This window comes from Eleutherodactylus coqui, chromosome 2 (genome assembly GCF_035609145.1).
Source record: "Eleutherodactylus coqui strain aEleCoq1 chromosome 2, aEleCoq1.hap1, whole genome shotgun sequence".
Classification (NCBI taxonomy): domain Eukaryota; kingdom Metazoa; phylum Chordata; class Amphibia; order Anura; family Eleutherodactylidae; genus Eleutherodactylus; species Eleutherodactylus coqui.
The window spans coordinates 248,488,909-248,511,943 of record NC_089838.1 but is presented as its reverse complement, the minus strand read 5'-3'; the positions used below and the strand labels follow the sequence as shown (position 1 = coordinate 248,511,943).

Here is a 23,035-nt window from a genome sequence, read left to right as displayed (position 1 = left end):
GCCTTCCTGGTTTCATTTTTTGTAATGGCGCGTATAAACGCTGCCCATACATAATATAATGGAGTACGTACAGAGTTGATTATGCTCCCCCATAGAACAATGGGCTCTATTGTGTGTAATACGCGGCAAAATAGACCATGCTGCGTTCCTTTTAGCGCACGTATCACACACAATGAATATTCGCAAGTGTGAATGAATCAATAAAAATCAATGTACTCATGGGAGTCCAGCATAACTCACAAAACCTGGCGGCCATTAAAGGGGTATTCGAATTAGTGGGCAAAATTGCAAATTTTCACCCATCCAGGGTAAAAACTAGTAATTTCGACCACTAACGCAAATGACCCTTTAATAACAATTAGTTTAAAAACCGCACCTCTTTGAAGTAACACCCGCTAGTCGGTGCAGTTATCATCCGCATCAGCCGCCACTATGTGAGAACCCAGTTACGTACTTCAGCAAATGACTAGTTACTTTAATCCACCGATTAGTAGAGCCTGGTGGGTTGTACATAATGTATCACAGAACTTGGACTAAAGAACCAAATGATGTAACGGTTCCCTTTTCAGATTGTCATTCGGCTTCATTTTTTTGTCATTTCATTAAAATATAAAACAAACAAAAAGTTTGTAAACCTAAAATAAACTGTATCCATAACTTGATACATTGAAGTCCCTTTTAGATGCGGTAATACAATAGTACACATTAATAAACATGGATTTATTTTTTTATCAATGCCTTTCAAAAAAAAAATTTTTTTTTTCTTTTTCCTGTTGTTTGCACAAAATATTTTTGTCTGCAAATCCATCCCCTAGTGAAGGACAGACCAAACTAATTTATTTCCTTATTAATAGCTATTCTTAGCGTTGCAGCCAATCTGGTCGCCATGGTTACAGTGATTAGCAAAGGCTAAAATATCAAGTCAGTGTAGAGGGAGGAGAGACATTCTGTACCTCCACATACAGTAACCAAGGTCAGCAGGTACATCTAATCCTCCCAACCCTGTCCTTGATTATTGGAAGCTAGAAGGAAGCAGAGAATCTGGCAGCTGGCTGCCAAATAAAGCGTGCGCCAGCCTCAAGATGCTTTCCCTTAGGCTCACAGTGATAAACAACTAGACTTTATACTCCTACTAAAAGAAAGGAACCATCTGCTTTCCAAATGCAAAAAATCATCATCTTGCTTCTGTATATTTATTGTTCAATTGCTTATTGGAATCTACATGAGGACATAAAGATGTCACGGTTTAGGGGTTGTTCACATCTGCGCTTTTGTTTTCCGTTTTGCTGTTCCGTCCGAGCTGCGGCCAAACTGGAAATAACGGTTCTACTTAAGGTCCCATTGATTTAATTGGGAACTGAAGTATATAGCTCAGTTTGCCTGCATTGGGTATGATTTCCGTTTTTTTAACTCCTTAGAGACCGCTCACTGTAAATATATTGTGGACAGTCGTGGGTGGTATATGGAGCGGACTCGGGAGCCATGCCCATTCCATAGTCAGCAGGTGCCTGCTGTTTATGACAGAGTTGGCACGGATTGCTGCAGTAACGGTTTAGATGCCGCTGTCAAACTTTAGAGCGCATCCAAGCAGTCAGCTGGATGGGGGTGTTGGGGGGGGGGGGGGACACAATTGCTGGATACTGATGGGTTCACATGGCAGGTAAGTGACTAGGGAACACTAAAATTAAAAAAAAAAAAGGGTTCCATAATGCAGAGAGGCAAGAGAATTAAGCTATATTCACACGAGCACGAACCTCGCGCAAATATGAACTCCGTTCTTTTGAATAAAGTCATACACATGAGCAATATTTTTCCCTTATAGCAATGCTGCAAGGTAAAAATTTGCTGCAGGTCCTACTTTTTCGCTTTCCTTGTAGAGCATTGCCCAATGGTTTCCATGCCGTGCGATGTGAGGTTTCCCATTGAAATAAATGGGAAACACTTGCAATAGTCTGATGCGCATGAAAGTCGCACAAGAGGATCGCAATTTCACAGAAGTGCTGGGAGATATTTTTGCGTGAAAAACTCCTCACATCCACTGGTAAAATGCACATTGACAAACGCAATACCGGGCCGAGTTTCTCAGCCCAATATCGTAACCTTAAGGAGGAAGGGAAAGAATATTGGTACCTTATATGGTTGTGCAGCAGCATAGCACACTGATAACATGCCTGTCACAGCCTTCCCAGGTGAAGTGAATGCAAACTCCAGTATAGAACTAGCAGTGAGAGGAAACAAGGGAATCCCCAGCATGCTGACAGCGATCCAGAGGATTGGTCAATTAGAAAAGGATTTATTGACAATGCATTTAAATGTGTCCAACCACCTCTTGTGGTTCTCACTGCTCATATGCTGTCACTCCGTGAGTGACATGCTGTGAAGAGGAGAAGCCATTCTATTCTGGAAACAGCTTCTCCCCTCACAGCACCGCCTCCCTGCTGACCCAATGTACTGTCAGGGGCTCAGTGCATTGGGTTGTGACACATAGTGTACAAGCAATTCACTGAGAGCTCTGTCACTGCATTGGGTCCCACAAGGAGTGAGCACTGTGAGGAGAAAAGCTGTCTGCAGAACAGAAGGGCTTCTCTACTTCACAGCACACTGACAGAGTACAGCAGCATATGAGTGGGGAGAGCATTAAAACACCAGAAGTGGAGGAACACAGAAGGCACAGGGCTACTAAAAATAAATTAGTTATAATACAGACATTATTAAACTGTAATAAGGAAACAGTTGTATCTGCAGCTGTTCTATAGAGAACATGTGCAGACACATCTGGATGGAGCACGCTCTACTGTTATGTCTGTTATGCGGTGAGGTGAAGATGGATTTGTCAGCTCAGTCTTCATCTAGCGCAGTGGTGGCGAACCTACGGCACGCAGAGCCCTCCCTACTGGCACGCGCCCCATCGGCCGCTCACCACTTGTGAATACCAGCAGGGGCCGCGGCTCCCCTGCCGGCATTCACAAACGGCACTGCTAGCCGCGCTGATCCCGGCACACAGTGACTTCAGCATGCAGCAGGAATCCCTCTCCCCCTGCCCCGACGTCTCCTACTACTTGGTTCCGCCGGGAGGGGGGAGGCGTCCAGCAGCGTGTGTGTCAGAGTGTGTGCGGGAGCATATTAACACTTTTTTCTCCACTTCTGCAGCAATCAGCAATTCCCAGCAACCTGATTGGTTGTTTGGGTTGGCTGATTCACCAAACAACCAATCAGGTTGCTGGGAATTACCTATTGAGGCAGAAGTGGGGAAGAAAAAGTTAATATGCATGCCGGGACCATCGCTGACCAGAAGAGGAGCTGAGCTTCCAGGAGGAGAGGGAGGAGGAGGAGGTAAGTATGTGGGTCTCAGGAGGGGCACTGTGGGGTGTCACTACGGCACTGGGGGGCCACTGTGGGGTGTCACTATTGTACTACTGTACTGGGGGGGCCGCTGGGGGGGGTGTCACTACTGCACTGGGGGGCCGCTAGGGGGTGTCACTACTGCACTGGGGGGCCGCTAGGGGGTGTCACTATTGCACTGGGGGGCCGCTAGGGGGTGTCACTATTACCGCTGGGGGGTGGGGGACACTATTACTGCTGGGGCCGCTGTGGAGTGGGGGTCACTATCACCGCTGGAGCCGCTATGGGGTGGGGGTCACTATCACCTCTGGGGCCGCTGTGGGGTCACTATTACTGCTGGGGCCGCTGTGGGGTGGGGGTCACTATCACTGCTGGGGCCGCTGTGGGGTGGTGGTCACTATCACTGCTGGGGCCGCTGTGGGGTCACTATTACCGCTGGGGCCACTGTGATGTGGGGGGTCACTTATCGCTGGGGGGTGGGGGTCACTATTACTGCTGGGAGGGGGTCACTATTATCGCTGGGGGTGCTGGGGGGGGTGTCACTATTACTGCTGGGGGGTGGGAGTCACTATTACCGCTGGGGCTGCTGTGATGTGGGGGTCACTATTACCGCTGGGGCCGCTGCGATGTGGGGGTCACTATTACCGCTGGGGCCGCTGTGATGTGGGGGTCACTATTACTGCTGGGGCCGCTGTGATGTGGGGGTCACTATTACCGCTGGGGCCGCTGTGATGTGGGGGTCACTATTACCGTTGGGGCTGCTGGGGGGGGGGGGGGTCACTATTACCGCTGGAGAATGTTTACATGTGGTGGAAATGGGCAGGGCTCTTTCAAAATAGACAGTGTGCAGATTTTGACTACTTTTTGGATGCGGAAATGCTGCAGAATTTTCCACAGAAATTTCAGCTGAGGACGTTCTGCAGTGTTTCCGCATCCAAAAAGCAGTCAAAACCTGCACCCCGTCTTTTTTGAAGCGGCCCTGTCCTTTTTAGAACGACGGGGGTAAAATCATAAGCCCCGCCCCCTGATGTGCTGGCACTTTGCAATAAATAAGTGGGTTTTAGGTTGCAGTTTGGGCACTCGGTCTCTAAAAGGTTTTCCATCACTGATCTAGCGGCATAGCAGTAGAGGGATTTTGTAAGAAAAAAAAATGTACAGAATAGGCTAATAGAACCTATTGCAAAAATGCTTAGTCACCTACTATGCATGTTAAAAAAAGAATGAAGGTACTCTTTAATGGCCAGATCAAGGTGCCCGTTCCACACAGAAATACATAATGCCAGAATAGTTTTTTTTTTGGGGGGGGGGGGGGGGAACCCATCTCCCCCAAAAAATGAATAAAAAATTATCAAAAAGTTGTATGTACACTACAAAAAATCAAAAGTCGTCCCTCACAAAAACAAGCCTTCACACAGCCATTTCCACGGAAAAACAAAATTGTGTCTTAAAATATGGTGACAGAAATCCATTTTTTAAAGGATTTTATTTTTTAGAAGTATTAATACATTAAAACATTGTATAAATGTATTGCCACATTTGTGCTGACCCACAGAATAAAAGTTAACATGGTTTTTTTGCTGCACCATCAACACAGGAAAAACAAAACCCAAAAAACACAATTGTGGGTTTTTTTCCTGTCGCACACTTACAAATTTTTTAAACAGGTTTTCAATACAATATATGTAAAAATAAAGTGACACTATTAAAGAAATGCAGCCCAACCAATAAAACACCAAGAAAGGGTTCTATTCAAAACTAAAATCTAAACGCTAATGTGAACGAGCCCTTACTTGTACATTTTAAAACCTGTATTAACCCCTTCATGACATGGCCTATTTTGGCATTGAGGACCAAGCGATTTTTTGGTATTTTTCCATCTCCATTTTTCAAAAGCCATAACTTTTTTATTTTTCCGTGGACGCGGACGTATAAGGGCTTGTTTTTTGCGTGGCGAACTGTAGTTTTTATCGATGCCAATTTTGGGTACATAGACTATATTGTAAATTTTTTTTTTTTTTTTTTAATGATAGCAGAGAGAGAAAACGCATCAATTCTGCCATAGATTTTTTTATTTTTTTTTACACCGTTAATCATGCAGCATAAATGAGACTTTCCATTTTTTCTGCAGACCGGTACGGTTACAACGATACCAAAATTCTAACATTTTTTTTAGGTTTTCCCACTTTTCTGCAATAAAAACCCTTTTTTTTTAAAATCTTTTTTCTATTCTAAATTGCTGCATTCAAAGTCACGTAACTTTTTTATTTTTTGATGTACAGAGCTCTATGAGGGCTTATTTTTTGCGAGACGAGCTGTAGATTTTATTGGTACCATTTTGGCGTACATACGACTTTTTTGATCACTTTTATTGCGTTTTTAGTGAGGAAAATGCTAAAAATGAGCATTTTGCCTCAGTTTTTTAGCTTTTTTTTTAGCGTTTTTTTCGGTGCACAGTCAAAAGCATGTGCAACTTATTGTACGCATCGTTACGGACGCGACAATACCAAATATGTGGGGTTTTATTTTTTTTTTACCTTTTTTTATGCTAATCTGAGAAAAAGCATAAAAAATGGTTTTTTTACTCTTTTTTTTTTTACATTTTTTTAAATTCATTTTTTAAATCTTTCTTTTTTTTACACTGTTTGTGTCCCTCTGAGGGACTTTAATCACTGCCCTGATGATCGCTGTCATAAGGCATGGCAGAGCTACTGCTCTCCCATGCCTTATCGCTCATACAGCGATCTCAGGCATAGGCAATACAGGACGTCAGTGTCTGGCATCCTGTTGCCATGGTGACAGGCCGGGCTCTCGCGATGACATCGCGAGTTCCGGCCGGAGACACAGAGGGAGCCGCGCTCCATCTGTGAACTCTTCCCCTGCCGCGATCTACTTAGATCGCGGCAGGGAAGGGGTTAAAAGTGGCGGGCGCGTCTCCGATGTCCCCCCGCTGCTGCAGCAAGACGCCGGCTGTGACTGACAGCCGGCTCCCGCTGCGGGATAGCGCTGGATCACATATGATCCAGCGCTATCTCCAGGACGTAAGTTTACGCCCTGTTGCGGGAAGTACCCCGCTCCCAGGACGTAAACTTACGCCCTGCAGCGGGAATGGGTTAATGTTATATACTGTGAGGCTAGGTTTACACCATCTTTGGACTAGACAGCTGTTGTATGCAGTGACAGTTTTTCAATTTATGACTATTTTCGATACCCTCAAGAACGGAATGAATCTCGGAGTGGGATTCTTGCATCAGTGCAGAATATGAAAATTCTGAAGGAGGTCAAGAGGGATGTCCTGTTCCCAATAATTGTTTTTTGAAAATGCCTACATTGATTTAAAGGAATGCTGCCATCCAATAGGTTCTGCTGCAGAGGTATTGTTTCATCTACTTTATGCACAGGTCTGAAGAAGGGATAACACACACCATAAAACTGTCGCATTCCTTAGCTCAGTGGACTGATTAAGTATTTACTCCTCCGCTCAGCTTGTCTGGTATTGTTTGTTTTAAGTGCCAATCAGTCTCAAATTTCTGTGTGTGAAGATTTGTATTTAGCTCAAAAGGGGTGCCGTCTCTGCATTTTATATATACATATATGCCCCATCCAAATCAGTTTCATTAAGCCTGAGGAAGGGTCCATGGAAGATCCAAAAGCGCACTATAACATCATGTGTTTTTGTTAGCCATTAAAAGGTATCATATCTACAAGATTACGTGGTTTCTCTTACTGAGAACAATTACACTTTGCTCTATTGGCCAACACAGTACCAAGCCTTTTTTTTGTTTTTTCTTCCCATTGCGTCTTGGCTTTACATTTTGCACACACACTTGGAAAGTCCCATAATGTATGCTCCAAAGAAAAAAAGAGCCCATTGCGTATACTTTTGTGCGACTGAAATGGGCACTTAAAATACGTACATGTGAACAAACCAATTAAAACCAATGGGTTCCAACACTGTGCATGAACGTTCATGTGACACATGCCTAACAAGACTATCATTAATCCAACATGTGCCACAGGTGATTTTAGCTTGGCACACCTTTGCCTCAATTGTATTGCAAATTATTAGTCTGTTTTATTTATACTTCTTTATTACTAATGTATAAACATAAAGAAAAGACGAGCACAACACATGGTGTAAAGTACTGTGCAATATGTACTATATAAATAAAAGGTGACGATTTCATACTTTCTAAAACTTTGCCCCTGATGTAATTTCCTAACATGGTGTGACCATTCCTTTTCATTAATAGTGTCTTATTGATATAAGGAATTGCTACTACAGTAATTGGTTACATGAAAATCCATCAGTGTTTAAAAGGGAATCTGTCACCATTTTAGGCTGTCCTCACCGAGTCTGGCATCTAGGACAAATCATCAATATTCATGAGTTGAGGCTAGCCCTGCCCACTTGTAGACTAGTCACACCCATCCAGCCACTGATTGACATAGTAGCCGAGGCTCATGGAATGAGGGCTAGTCCTCGGTTTGGCTTTTACTAACAAAATCTAAGCTTCAGACAAATTACTGCACAAATACATAAAACAAACATTTTGTAATCTGTCTGTCAATACCTTACTCTGCCCTCAGAGAAGAAAACATAACGATTGTGACAGATTCCCTTTTAAGTCATGGAAGAACGCTTCCAATGTATGCGCTTGCTTTAAAATGAAGATTGCTTGTATTTCTTATGGCATTGTCGGTATTGACAAACCTCCGAAAAGTGATAAATAAAAGAATCTGCAAAATTGTTGGTAACTAATTCCGGTTTCTCCCATCTCTAACCCAACAATAGTCCACGTAGCCAATTGCATGTTTTATGTAACTAGATTGACATGATGTTCGCTACGCGAACAGAAAAATAGGTTCAGGTTATAAAGATGCAAAAAATCATTTTCCTTTACCTCTTCATATGCTTGCATCATGCTTTCCAAGCAGAACACGCATTTCAACTTAACACGCAAGCCTTGTTCACAAAAATGGCTTCATTCATATTTGCGACGTTTACCTGCATGGCACCACGTTGCGATGCTATGCAGGGAAAGAAATTGCAGCATGCCTTTTCTTTTTGCAATATCCCCCATTGTTTTCAATGGGGCCAGCAGCAGCAGAGCCGGTCCCGTTGCAAAAAAATGGGAGAATATCGCGATCCCCTGCCACACCGGGGTATTTCTTCAGCCCCGCAGGAATGCAAGGCTGTTTCCACGTAAAATCGCCTCGCATCCATGGTTTTCCACATGGATTGTGAGGGTGATATCAGGACATGATTCATGACCCAATCTCTCTCTTGCCAGTAAGAAGGAGCCCAGACTCTCCCTAGCGGTGCTGTTGGCTGAAGAACAACAGCGCCGCTAGACTTAACATAGGAACTTTGACCTGACCTGACAGTCACTAAATGCATCAAAATCAAATTTTATGATCCTACGAAGGTTGTAAGCATATACCAAATCTAATGATACCATCCACCAAAGGTCACGCGCAAAGGGGTCACACTGTGGTGCAAGAAAAAGCCTGTAGGCAGGTTTATATTAGATGCTCACTTGGTGGCATTTTGTATGTTTTCCTGATTAGTAGCGGTGTGGTGGACCGTCTTTGAGGTCCACAGCGTAGTCCAGAGGAATGCTTTGCACCCTTCCTAATTATGCTGAGATATTGTGCATGCACAGAAGAAATCGCTCTGACACAGATGATCAGTATGTGAAGTCTTCCTTGCCTCTGTTTATTAGGGGGCATGTAGCATATATTATATCATTACAAAGTAACTGCCCTTTATGGGCACGCTGGAAATTGTGTAAGCGATACGTATAAGCATATGGTTGGGTAAGCTGTATAAGGTCTTCTTGCATCCGGTCTTGCATGTGCATCTGTCACCATCAACATCATCTATCACGTGTCTCCAGACAGAATGCAGGTGCCATCTTCTGCGTTCGATGGAGGGTTTGAAGGCGTGGTGAGTAGCGTCGCGTCAAATGATATAGAGTTACACACGTTTAAGCTAGATGTGTTCGGAGGTTCCAAGCGTGCACAGAGGCTGGTCGTGCAGGAATGTTATCATCGGACAAACTGAGGCACATATTTCTTTCCTGTGCTGCATATTGTGAAGGAAGACATTTTCACAGCGTATGTTCCCACTACAGCTGTATAAGGAAAATCACTCCATTTTGATAGTATAGGCTTCCATGACGTAGCACCAGAATCAAAAGCTGCCATTAACACAACTACATTGGGGGAACATGAGGCGGTTGCTTATATGGTAGCAACCAATAAGTTTGTTGCTTGTATTAGACCTCTGAAAAATGAGACATGGAATCTTATTGGTTGCGTAAGCAAATTGCTCCACTTTGCACAGTTTTCACTAGATCTCCCTCCTTTTGAGCAGTAATTTTTGTTTCTCCGGATACCCACTATTTTCCATCTCTTGCAAAATACTAGCCAATACTCTTCTGAGCTCCATGCTTGCTAGACATGCACATCTCTGTGATGAAAAATAGTAGTTTCAAGAATTATGACCAAAGCGATGTACAGGTAAGTGTTTTGCGACAGTTCCGTAATACAACATATATAAACTCTCACCATTGTACACAACGTGCCCATTCAGAAAACGCTCTACTCCCATAGGACTTTACATGTATATTGCAGCCCTGCATATGGTCATTGCATTATGTCCATCTAAGGAAAGGAGGAAGAGGTGCATTGCAGGCATCCAAAAATATTTGAGTATGTTAGAATAGTCATAACTATACTCATAGAAATTTTTTTTTTTTTTGGAATGTGGTGGAGGGGGTGGGGAATCATCCAAACTGGTGCAAAAGAAAATGAAAGAACTTTTCAACAGATTGCCGAACCTTCAACATTTAAGAAGTAATACGATTTTGCTCTAGGCTACTCTTTTCCTTTACACCAGTTTTAATAACTCTCCACTAATTTGTTTTCATTAAGCCAAGAAATTGCTTAAAAAAAATAAAATAAATAAATAAAAATAAAATAAAAAAAAAAAAATATATATATATATATGTGTTTACATGCAATAATAAAGCCAATCTCCCATATGTAAAAATCCCTTTATTTAAATAAAAACAAATATCTATACACGTGTATACAAAAAGTACATTGTTGTATATGGTTATAGTTCATCGATACATTGTAAAATATGGTCATTTGACAGAGTACATTAAAAAGTACCACTTTTGGCATCTGGAATTCTACAATCAAAAACATTTTGCTTCTTCTTTAGCCGAAAATACAGTCTTAAAAAAATAAAAGCTTAAAATGCATAAAGACAAAGTGATCAAGCTAGAAAATATGATCTTTAAAGGCTTACATGAACATGCCTTTTTTAAATAACATGTGTTTATAGCTTTATCACGCCCACACAGATTTCACCTTCAGAAGACAAAGGCTTGCTGAACAGACACAGAGTTCCAGTTAAACCTCGAGGTTAAAAGGTTTGACATGAAGTGAGGATCTTTATAGGAGATGCTTAACAGAAAATGGATTTCTCCTTAGTACTAAATATATTTGTTATTTAAAGAGACTTTTGCATTTGGTTTTACAGCACTATAAAAGCACAAAACGTTACAAGGTTTTCCCACATTCTGCTCAGGTTTTATCTATTTGAGCTTTACTTCTTTTTAAAGCCTTCAATAGCACTATTAGATGAAAAAAAATACTAAAGTGCGTTAGAGGGATCATAATTGAATTACTATTGTTTTGTGCCATCTTTGGAAAGGTCCTTGGAATCGGCAAAGATTAGAGAGAGCCTAGAACATTTAATATACTGTGTACCAAATGTAATACAAAGCAGAACAGCATGGCATACAGAGACATCAACCTCTGTAAAGCTGGTCGTAGAAATGGATCTTTTTGCTTGATCGGTGTGAGTTCTGGAAAGTCTATCAGACAGATTTGCAGTAAAGACCCATGATTGTGGAGAAGGGCACAACTATGTCTGCACTGTCATATTGATTTTTACATCATTTTCATATGGAAAACTGTTCCAAGGACAAAGAAAAAAAATGTACATAGCTGCAACGGAACAAAAAACAGCATGTCTGCGTTGCTTTACAAAAACAAGCCTCGGGGATAATTCTGATTGTCTATTGTCTATGGTGATTATCTGATTGTTTTGGACTTGCTGAGAGCATATTCAATCTACCACCTTTTACTACTAAAAAAGTATATTTTGAATGATTGCTTGTGATTAAATAAGTGCACCTATGTTAAATAGCAAACCGTTAAAACTAGGACTATACTTTCAACAAACTTTTGACATGTCATAGTGACACGTCGAATGTGTTGAACGCTAGAGGTCTGGGTCAAAACTTTATTGAAAGTACAGTTAAAGCCTAGGCAACCCAGTAACTATGCTGCAGTAAGAAAGCTCTTTGGAAGGCAATGTTCAGCTCCACCCATTGAGGAAGATGTATAAAAAGTAGTGCAATGGGAGCGATTGTCCACAATGTCAGGTTGTGTATTATATTTTCTAATCTAGACCCCAAAAATGTCTGGGATCTGATTGCTTTCCGATACATTATTCTACTAGTGGAGGGACCAATGGAGTGGTGCAGCACACAAAGGATTCTCTCCTTAGTGTTTTTTAATTCCCCATTTCGTTCACCAACTCCTCCCCTCCCCATCCCTGAACTAGGCTTAACCCTTTCCAATCAATTTGTATCCAGGATTTCCTAGGGAGCTTACTCTTTTTCTGCCGTTATACAACAGCACTATCCTGCTAGCTGAAGCCAGTACTGTATGAGGTGACACGTTAAACAGGCTCCGACAGCAGAGAGGCTGGCAATACACAGTAAGAGAACCCCGATGGACGTCTTCTAACATCGGAGCTGTACAGCCTTAAATTATGTCTTCAGACATCAGGCAGTGGATTGGAAAGGGTTAACAGTGTCAATTTTGTCCATAGAGTTCCATTTATGCCACAGCTGAGCTATATAATCATGCAGGTGTTAAGTATCTGACAACGAGGGAATTTCATTTATATAAAAGGAGCACAGTATATGTTTTCGGAACATACCCATTACGGTTTCATTAGGGAAAGATGTAAAAAGCCATTTCAGAGTGTATCTGCAGCTAGCATCTGCCGTCAGATAATTTTAACGCTGAAAATCTTGATATATTTTAGATTCTGATGCGCCTGCTGGTTTACAGGGAGTGTAGAGGAGATATAAAAATTCTATGGATGTTTGTATGTTCTTTGATAACAAGTCAATCAAAGGTATAAGACAAAAAAAAGTGTTTGATCAATCATTGTCAACTTAGTCCTTGATTCCGTTTTTGCATCTTAATACGAGTCTTGAACTTCGGAAACTTAACTCTGCCAATAAGAGAAAATACTGTATAGACATAGCCAAATATTGCTTAGCTCAAAGTCGAAAAGGTAACTACCCAGAAGTCAGCAGGAAGATAATTCCCATTTATTAAAATGAAATATAATACACACTAACCACTGTCCAATGTTCTTCTATCTCGGTCGAGATTAAAGAGAAAAAAAACAAAGACACAAGTGCCCTTATGTGTTATTTAATATCCCAATTATTGTAATGCAGAATGTGAGCCTTCTGCTAACCTTCAGGATGTCATACAGGAAATACATGGATTATGGAAACGTGACCCAATGTAACGCTTTGGCTATAAAAACCATAATCCTAAGAAAGGTCTCCCTGTGCACTCAAAAAATTGTTAAAACCACAATAGCCACTTTAATGATTCTCTATTCTTCCCCATAGTTACGTAACAACATACATAATATAAGTTCTGTAAAGAAAAAGTTTTTTTGAGAGCCGATTCTGCTTAAGCCAGTGATTTGCTGAGTGGTCACATGCTCAGTTAATTAGTGCATGACTAAAAAAAAAAAAAATCTACTTGCACGACCGAAATGGCAGAGACCAGGATTCCTGTATTAGATGGGGGAATCCACTGAAGGAGGCGAGTATGCCTTATTTTATTTTACACCAGGGGTAAAAACATGCCGCCCACAATGCGGCCAATCATCTGGACACAGAAATATCATGCATAGTTGCTCACATGTAGTTTCATGTCAGGGTAAAGGATAGTGGAACATAGCAGCACAACAGGAACAGACAAGAACTAAGGTCGTACTCTGTAGCTATGTCTGGTTCTTCTATATATTCGAAGAATAAAGTCTCTTGACCCATTTGGCACTCCAGAAAGGATTATACGAGTTAGAAGCAGCTCTCTCCATTGTAGTGTATAGGACTTCTGAAATGTCAAGCAGCTACCTCGCTATCAATCACGTACAATGGAGAGAGCCACATACATTATATCCTACGCGGAGTGTTGATTAGGCGGAAACGTGACCCCCATTCTCCCAATACGTGGGGGTCCTGAAAGGGGAACTTACTTCGATTTATTATGGCATTTACTTAGGACAGTATTTTTCAACTCCAGTCCTCAAGGCATCCCAACAGGTCATGTTTTCAGGATATCCTATAGTAAGAACACCTGTTGCAATGTCTGAGGCACTGACAATAATTACATCATCTGTGCAATACTAAGGAAATCCAGAAAACAGGACCTTTGGAGGTCCATGAAAACTAGAGTTGGGAAACATTAACTTAGGATATACCATAAATATCAGTGATGGGAATACTCTTGCGGCCCTTGGAAGTGGTTCAGTATGGCAATGTGGCCCTTAGACCAGAAAGCTGTGCAGCCATTTCACACCAATGTCCTTAATTTTTTTAGTTTCAGAAAACAAGATAAGGTCGATCTAGGCTGGCAAATTTTTTGCCGCCAACGAGCGCCGATTTACTTTTTGCAAGACAATCGGAACTCATTCAGCTCCGTTTACGTGAATCAAATCAGTTGCACTGTCTGTGCCCAAACGATCATTAATGCTTTCGTTAGCGGCACATACAGTTCCATACTCATTTGTCAGCACATTGTTTATACAGGGTGATGTGATTCCAACTGATTTTTGGTGCTGCATAAGGGATGCAATCACCTGATAATGGCAAATTTGCTCACCTGGCGGATAAATAAAAATTAATTTCCGATGATCTGCCCATGTAAAGGGCTTTACACTCCAAAATCTCTGCTTAAAAGGAGTAAATGTGGGTGGTTGTAAAAATATCTAGAATACTGAACAATGTACTCTGTACATAGTAGTTTTTTGATGTGACAGTGCGGGCAGCTGATGGAAGAAACATTCATTTGAGGCTCTGTTCATATTATCATCACAGCCTCAGTTTGCAACAGCCAAGTTATTGCAGTTTTCAAATGGATACTGGCAAACTCCATTGACTTTGATGAGATTCAGAAAGAGCTCCAGTACTTTTTTTTTGACAAGTACTGGAAAGTTCTACTGTTCTACATGGCTGTATTTTGGCGCACTTTAGACAAATACTTGATCTAAAAAACTATCCATAGTATGATATGCACACCATTTGCTTAAAGGGGTTTTGCAGGCAAAAGGTATTAATGACCTATCCTCAGAATGGGTCATCTATAGGTAATTGTTGGGACCCCCGGCTATGGGCTGATCGCCTAGTCTGCTGTCAGTGTAGTGGGCCAGATGTGCTTCAAAGGCGATGGGAGAGGAAGTGTCCTAGTGGGCTTCACTCCTATTGGAATCAATAGGAGCTGAAGCTGGCTATTACACATCCGGCACTCTTACTGGAGGATAGGTCATAAGTTTTTGCCAGTAAACCCCCTTTAGAAATAACCATATGCGTATTAGTCAAGAAGGAGATGCACTGTGAGGATTTCCCTGCCCATCCATCTGGTTTGCTTAATCAACTCATTCTGCCTAATTTCCAAGCCAAGTCAGAGAATTCCTTCACATTACAATGTCTACTGAACAGAGTTAGAGAGATGGAGGAAACAACAAGTAGTCACCATCTAATCTGTAGTCTGGATAGTTGTGCTGTAGATTTATAAGGAAACAGTTGCTTTAATTCTTTAAAGAGGAAATCTATTCAAAATAATCATTTGATAGGTCTTAGATATATGCAAGGTGGTCATATTGGTGGAGTCTGTAATCTCAGAACAGCACTGCTTTCCAGAAAAAAAATTAAAACCCTTTGACATTGCACATAGATGGTTCAAAGGGAACTGCAGCAGTATGCATGCTCCATTCAAACGGGAGATACTTGACCTCTGTTCTTATGATTGGTGGGGGGTCCCAATGGTCAGACCCTTATCTATTTTGTAGATAGGTGCTAAGTTGTCATTCTGGGTTACCACTTTAGGAACATTCTGACAACATTCTAAGCACTGACATTTCCTTAAAATGTCAGGTTTTCAGAAACAAACCTCTAGCAGTGCCAAATTAGTTCTGAGTGCTCCATACAGCCCATTCACCCATCGACGGTAGTCATCGTTTACAGACTTCATCAATATGATGTTCTCACATGTATGAGGGCTGCTGATAAGTCTTTGGCTTTGTGTTCTTTTTTTGTTTCTATGGTAACGAATGTTACATTACATGAAAGCCTCATGTGTCTAATATACGTTTTCAAAATTTTGTGTTTGTGGCTTATGGCAACAGTAATCTAGGCACGCGGGAAAACAAAATGGCGGAGTCTAAGGCGATATTTACAGCACATGAGAGCAGAGGAGTGATAAAATTCTTGTTTCTGCAAGGAAAGTCCACGAAGGATGTTCATGGTGATATGTCGCAGACATTGGGGGATCAATGCCCTTCATATCCTACAGTTAGGAATTGGGTTGCCAAATTTGAAATGGGACACTTCAGCACCAATGATGAGGAACATCCTTGGCGACCGAGAGAGGTTGTTGTTCCGGAGATCGTCAATGCTGTGCACAACCTCATACTGGAGAATCGGCCAATTTCAGCTGCAGGAATAGCAGACATCATGGGGATTTCTCATGAACTTGTTTTTGTCATTATCCATGAACATTTGAACATGAAGAAGCTATCTGCAAAGTGGGTCCCTAAATGTTTGACAACGGATCAGAAAAGCATGCGAGTGAAAACTTCCCGGTCCATTTGTCAGCGTTTCCGGACTGATAAGAACTTCCTGGATCAACTGGTCACTATGGATGAGGCCTGGATTTATTTGTATGACCCTGAAACCAAGGAGCAGTCAAAAGAGTGGAGGCACAGTAGTTCTCCACGCCCAAAGTAGTTCAGGGTGCAAAAATCAGTCACTAAGGTGAAGGCATCTGTGTTCTGGGATAAGGAGGGCGTGCTGCTAGTGGACTACCTTCAAAATGGTTCCACCATCAATGCAAGGTATTACATTGAACTTTTGGACCAATTGAAGGCAGGTCTGATGGCCAAAAGGCGCGGCAAGCTGTCCAAAGGAATCTTGTCCCTGCAAGACAATGCCTCTGCACACACTGCACAAGCGACAACGGCAAAACTAGTGGAGCTAGGCTTCCAGCTGGTTGACTGCCCACTTTATTCACCAGATCTAGCTCCCTCCGACTATCATCTGTTTCCAAACTTGAAGAAACACCTCAAGGTGTGGAATAAATGTAAAGTTTCATCTTCCTATCTCGTTTCTTTCTGGGTAAAGCCAAAGACTTATCAGCAGCCCCTCGTACAGTAAACAGAGCTAAGGCCAGCACCAGGGATCCAGTGCATAGGCCCCAAACCTCTGGCTTGCTGTCATGATTCCTTGGGCAAACACAGCATTTACCTGTATTGGTGCCATGCATATACCAATACAGTTGAATAGCACAGTAGAGCTTACCATTGCCACTGTAGGTCACAGGCCACCAGGACATCAGTGTCCCAGTGCAATAATGTCACTTTATTATGCCACCTGCGTTTGGCAGTTGACTACATGAACATGAATAGGTGAACTATACTCGACAGGAGATCAGTGAGAAAGTTTTTTGTTTTTTTTCCTGGACTATGCAGGGGGCATTATTGTTTAATAAAAAAAGCCACTCTGGGGCATTATTAGTTCATAAATGGGCCATGCAGAGGCATTTTATCTCATCAAGGGACCATTAATACTTAAGGAGGACCCAGTGGAAATTTTTATTGTCTTGTAGGCAAAAAGATGGACTTAATTTCTATGGGCACACAAAGGGAATTATTATAGTCTAAAGGGCAAAAGGGTATTATTAGTTTGTAAAGGGCCCTACCATGGGTATTAGAACTGGTATCTACCGCTTTATGGTTACTATATGGGGGTAATATTGGTCTTTGATAAGTGTTCTAGAGGTAATATTTAAATCACTGCACTGTGGTAATGTTTGCACCTAAGAATAATAATGATTATGATAACTACATGTATATAATTTTTTTTTAGTCGAGAAAGGGGGGGGGGGGGGGGGTCAGGACAGGCAACACATATGCCTTTGGAATTATGCCTATGCATGTATATCACATTTAAGATTATGACTGTATTTCACCTTTCTGATGTCAATATTCAGTGCATTTTTCCAGTGATGGATGTACACTGTCCTACGAAAAGTATTTGGACACCCCTTTCTGTAGAATGGATTATGTCTTATTAGCATGCCACTGAACCTAAGCCATGCTACATCAGATGCAGGCCCTTGGAGGTGTCAGCCATAGTTTGTGATGAGAACTGCATGCTATTGGATATACGGGTTATGTTGCTGCACACAAGAGGTACATCATGAGGAGCAATGCATCATTCTGTCTACAAAATGCAAGGAGCATCATCATTAGACAGTTGAGCAATAGAAAAATGCTTTATGGAGTGATGAATCTTCAAATCTGATGAAGGCACCTGGGTGTGGAGAATGCTTGGAGAACGCCTTTTGCAGGAGTCCATTGTGCCAAAAGTTAAGAACAGCAGAGGTTCCATTATGGTCTGCGGATGTTTTATGTGGCATGGTTGGAGTCCCTTTGGTTGTAGTGGCAAGAACCAATAACACGGAGATGTATCATGGCACTCTAGACAATAATGTGCTGCTGACAATGTGGCAATACTTTGGAAACAGACAGTAATAAGTCCAACAAGACAGCGATCCTAGTCACAAATCCAATGCGTTTTTTCATTGGTTCGAGTATATGGATGTTCCACTATTGGACTAGTCTGCACAGAGTCCGAACGGGAACTCTAATGAACATCGTTGGGACAAACTGGAACACCAAATCAGGAAATATGAATAGCGTTCATTCATCCTGCAAATGTCTGGCAAGCTCTCTCAACGAAGGTGAAGGGAAATACTTGTTGAAATGTATCTTAGTAGAGAGTATGCCAAAAATAATATCCAATGTTATTAGGGCCAAAGGAAGCCTCACTAAGTATTAACATATGTAAATAAGTACTACTTTTGATTTTTGATTATATGTCTAATTACTTGTGGTAGGATATTGTATTTGAAATACAGCATGTACTAAACTGAAAGACTTAGGGCTCATGTCCACGGGCAAAATAAGAATTAAAATCCGCAGCGGATTTTAACTCTTCTCCTGCCCGCGGATCCGCACCCCATAGGGATGCATTGACCACCCGCGGGTAGATAAATACCCGCGGATCGTCAATAAAAGGAATTTAAAAAAAAATGGAGCATGAAAAAATCCAGACCATGTTCCATTGTCATGCGGGTCTCCCGCGGGGACGGCTCCCACGGGCTTCTATTGAAGCCTATGGAAGCCGTCCGGATCCGCGGGAGACAAAAATCAGAGTTTACTCACACGCTCCGGTTCTTCTCTTCTGCGCGGCGCCATCTTCTCTCAGTCGCGGCCGGATCATTTTGCTTCGGGCCGGCGCATGCGCGGGGCACGTCACCGACGTCATCCTGCACATCCGCCGAGCCGAAGAAAGAAGATCCGGCCGCGACGCACAGAAGATGACGCCGCAGCGAAGAGAAGAAACGGAGCGGATGGGAGGTGAGTTTATTCTTATTTATTGTTATTTTCAGCGCTCATGTCCGCGGGGCAGGAGGGAACCGCTGCAGATTCTCCATGGACAATCTGCAGCGGATCTGATTTTCCCCGTGGACATGAGGCCTTAGGAGTATACTTTTACAATTAAAATAGCAGTTTTCATTAAAAAGAGTAACTTTAGCAGTAGATGTTTCACAAAAAAAAATATTGTAATGCACGGACCCGATTTCAATTTCATACCAGTTTTTCACACCTATAATTTATTAACCCCTTAGTGACGGAGCATTTTTGCTTTTTTCCATTTTCGTCTTTTCCTCCTCCCTTTTAAGAAATCGTAGCTCCTTTATTTATCCATCGACGCCGCTGTATGAGGGCTTGTTTTTTGCGGGACGAGATGTATTTTTCAATGGTGCTATTTATTGTACCATATAAGGTACTAAAAAAAAACTTTTAAAAATTCTAAGTGGAGAGAAATAGAAAAAAAAACGAAATTCCACCATCTTTCACTGCATCCTGTTTCTACTGCGCACAAACTGCAACAAAAATGACCTGATAACTTTATTCTATGGATCAGTACGATTACTACGATACCAAACTTTATATATAAAAAATTTTTTTTTGCTGTACTACTTGTGTTTTTTTTTAAGATATTTAATTTTTTAAAATAATTTTTTGTGTCCATTTTCTGTGCACAATAACTTTTTTATTTTTCTGTCGACATAATTGAGTGAGGGATCATTTTGTGTGGTACCTCCTGTCGTTTCCGTTGGTACCATTTTTGCATACAATTGACTTTTTGATCGCTTTTTATTACATTTTTTTTCTTGGAGATAGGGTGACCAAAAAAGTGCATTTCTGGCGTTCTTTATTTTTTTTTTTTCGGACGACATTCGCCAAGCGAGGTAAATAATGCATTACTTTGATAGATCTGACTTTTATGGACGCAGCGATATCAAACACGTAATTTTGGTTTATTATTTAGATTTTTTTTCATTGCAAATGAGGCAAAAAGGTTTTTTTTTAACTATAACTTTTTTTTTTTTTTTAATAATTAGTAAAACTTTTTTGCTCTTATTTTTACACTTTCCTTTAGTCCTCCTAGAGGATCACAACCAGCGATGCTTTGATCGCTCCTGCATTACGTCATACTGCTTTTTGACAGGCAGTCTATCAAGCCACCCCACAGGAATGGCTTGATAGGCAGTCTGCTAAGGCATCCCTGGGGCCTTTCAGAAGGCCCCCGGCTGCCATGACACCTGCACGGCTCCCCCAATCTCACCGTGGGGGGGCCGTACGGGACCCCCGAATGTCGTTTGGGGGATTTAAATGCCGCTGTCAGAATTGACAATGGCATTTAAAGGGTTAATAGCCGCGATCAGCCATACGGCCCATTGCGGCTATTGCCCGCAGGTGTCAGCTGTAATAAACAGCTGATGCCCGCACTGAATGGAGGAAGATAGCAGTGCTATCTCCCTCCATACACGTCCTGCAACAGCAGGACGTAAAAACACTATAGGGCCGTCACTAAGGGGTTAAAGAGTTCTTTTCAGAAAACACATTAATATCCATTCGTTCTCAATCAACAGATCCAAAGGACCAAGCTAAGCTGTAGTACCAGGCACACCCACGTGGACAGACACAATGAAGTGGCTGGACGAACATTAAAGGAGCCCCAACATGGCCTTTTTGATTTGTTTTCCAACCCCTGAGACACCCACCAATGACATAGTGATGGCCTCTTCTAAAGCATAACCCATGAATGAGAATTCCCAGGAAATCCCTATGAATAAAGCAAGGGCTGAATATAAAGATTATGTCGTTTGGCCACTCATTGGAAGGCTAACCGGGATGTGATCTTTTCCTATATCTAGTACGACAAGAAACCGAAGAGGACTTCACGGAGAGGTAGTTATCGTATTTGTGGTGCATTGCAATTCATAAACTAAACAAGTAAAAAAAATTGCACCAACATTAAAGATATTGATGTGGTATATTTTGAGATAGTCTGTTCATGATTTGTACTGTGAGCTTTTTGATGTGAACATTGGATTTTGGTCTCCTATAAACAAAAAAAATGGATGACATTAAGGCAGCAGGTTACATCTCTGAATTCCTTCTATGTACAAATGTGTCTCATGTGAAAGTTCACCACATATTCTGCATTAGTCCTCTGCACAGAAATTGCAAACGGTTCAAATGGATGAAATGTGAAAGCCACAAGCCTACGCACGGTGTGGTTGATAGGTCGCCCAAGAAGGCCAGCCTGGATTTTAAACTTTAAAAGTCCAGAATCTCTTGCATAGAACCTAGAAAAAGAAACAAAATAATTAAAAGACAGAGAAATGTAACTAAACAATAATTACTAAAAGGCACATTAATTAACAGGTTTAATGACATTCTAATTGTTCTAATTAAACATTTTTAATAAATTCTTTCAGATTTTTTTTGTGTTTTGAGCAATGGTGCAATTTCTGTCAAGGCTTGTGGGCTTTCTTCTGGAAATTAATAATGTCTAGCAAATACTACTTCAACAATATAGAATTACCTCATATAAAATCTTTATGGCAACACTCCTTAGCAGCGAAGAGCACATTTTTTGAAAAGCTTGGTTCATCTGCTTTGCTCAACATTTGCAAAAATGTGGTTGTCTGAATTAGTTTGAGCTGAACAAGACCCACCAAAACCCCTAAAACTGGTGTAAACCACACTATCTAAGGGCCATAAAAGCCCTGTGTAAGACACTGCATTATACAGGGCTTTTATGGCTCTTAGTGTTTTACATCAATGTTTAACCCCTTAACGACCAGCCCATAGTGTTTTTACGTCCTCCCGAAGTGGGCTTTATTCTCTGAGGACGTAAAAACATGTGTCCTGCAGAGAATAAAGCCCCTCGGGCTCTGGACGTGACAGCTCCATGCTGTCGGTGTCCGCAGGTAGCCGACAGCATGGAGCTGTCATCCCGGGCTGTACGGACCCCCCCTTCCCCCGGCATTGCGATCGGCGCTATCCAATGGATAGCGCCGATCGCAAAAAAGTAAATAAAAGTTGAAAAAAAGTTACATATTCAGCTGCCCTGATCGGATCCATGAGGGGAGGTGAAAATACTCACCCCGCTTCCTCCATGTCCTACGGCTGGTCTCCGGACCCCCCGCTAGCTTCTGCGATGTGCCGATGTGGTGCGCATGCGCAGAAGGCCGGCGAACTCGGCAAATTCAAAATCTCCCTGCACCCGGCTGTCACAGTTAGCCGAGTGCAGGGAGATATGACTGGGGACCGCTGTATGCGGTTTCCAGTCATATGATCACTGTTATCCATCAGATAACGGTGATCATATAAAGTTAAAAAGTAAAAAAAAAGTTAAAAGTTTAAAAAGTTAGTTTCATTTCCCCTTACGGATCATATCCGTAAGGGGGGATGAAATTACGTACCCAAGGTCCCCGGATTTGTTCCCTGATGGGACGTTCATCCGCGGACCTTACCCCAGCTTCTGCGCATGCGCCCGTCAGCATGATGGCGGACGCATGCGCAAAAGTGAAAGATTGCCCAAGAAATTTAAAATCTCCCTGCTCCTGGCTACCAAAGGTAGCCAAGAGCCTGGAGATGTCACGGGGAGCCACGGTATGCGGTTACTGGTCACGTGATCGCCGTTATCCAATGCATAATGGCGATCACGTAAAAGTTCTTTAAAAAGTGGAAGTTTCATCTCCCCTCACCAATGCGATCGGTGAGAGGAGATGAAACATCTTCTCGGAGGCTTCTGCATTTGAATCCAGATGCGATTATCCTCCATGGAGCCTTCCGGCTGCTGCACATGCGCCCGCCGGCAAAATGCCGGACACATTCGCAGGAGCCGGGGAGCCCAGGATATTTTAAATCTCCCTG

At 42.0% G+C, this 23,035-nt stretch overlaps 1 protein-coding gene across 3 annotated transcripts in view; it reads right to left on the bottom strand.

Moving 5' to 3' along the window:
• Window positions 1-20,160: 20,160 nt before the first annotated feature.
• DET1 (DET1 partner of COP1 E3 ubiquitin ligase) overlaps window positions 20,161-23,035 on the bottom strand; it is a 42,774-nt gene continuing 39,899 nt past the window's right edge. For 2 of the 3 annotated variants that reach the window (XM_066592814.1, XM_066592816.1), the window contains exon 5: window positions 20,162-21,459. In XM_066592814.1, the coding sequence (XP_066448911.1) occupies window positions 21,270-21,459 (190 nt within the window). In that variant the 3' untranslated portion in view covers window positions 20,162-21,269. Of the gene's footprint in view, window positions 21,460-23,035 lie in introns of all 3 variants that reach the window. The other variant, XM_066592815.1, reaches the window with a different exon arrangement.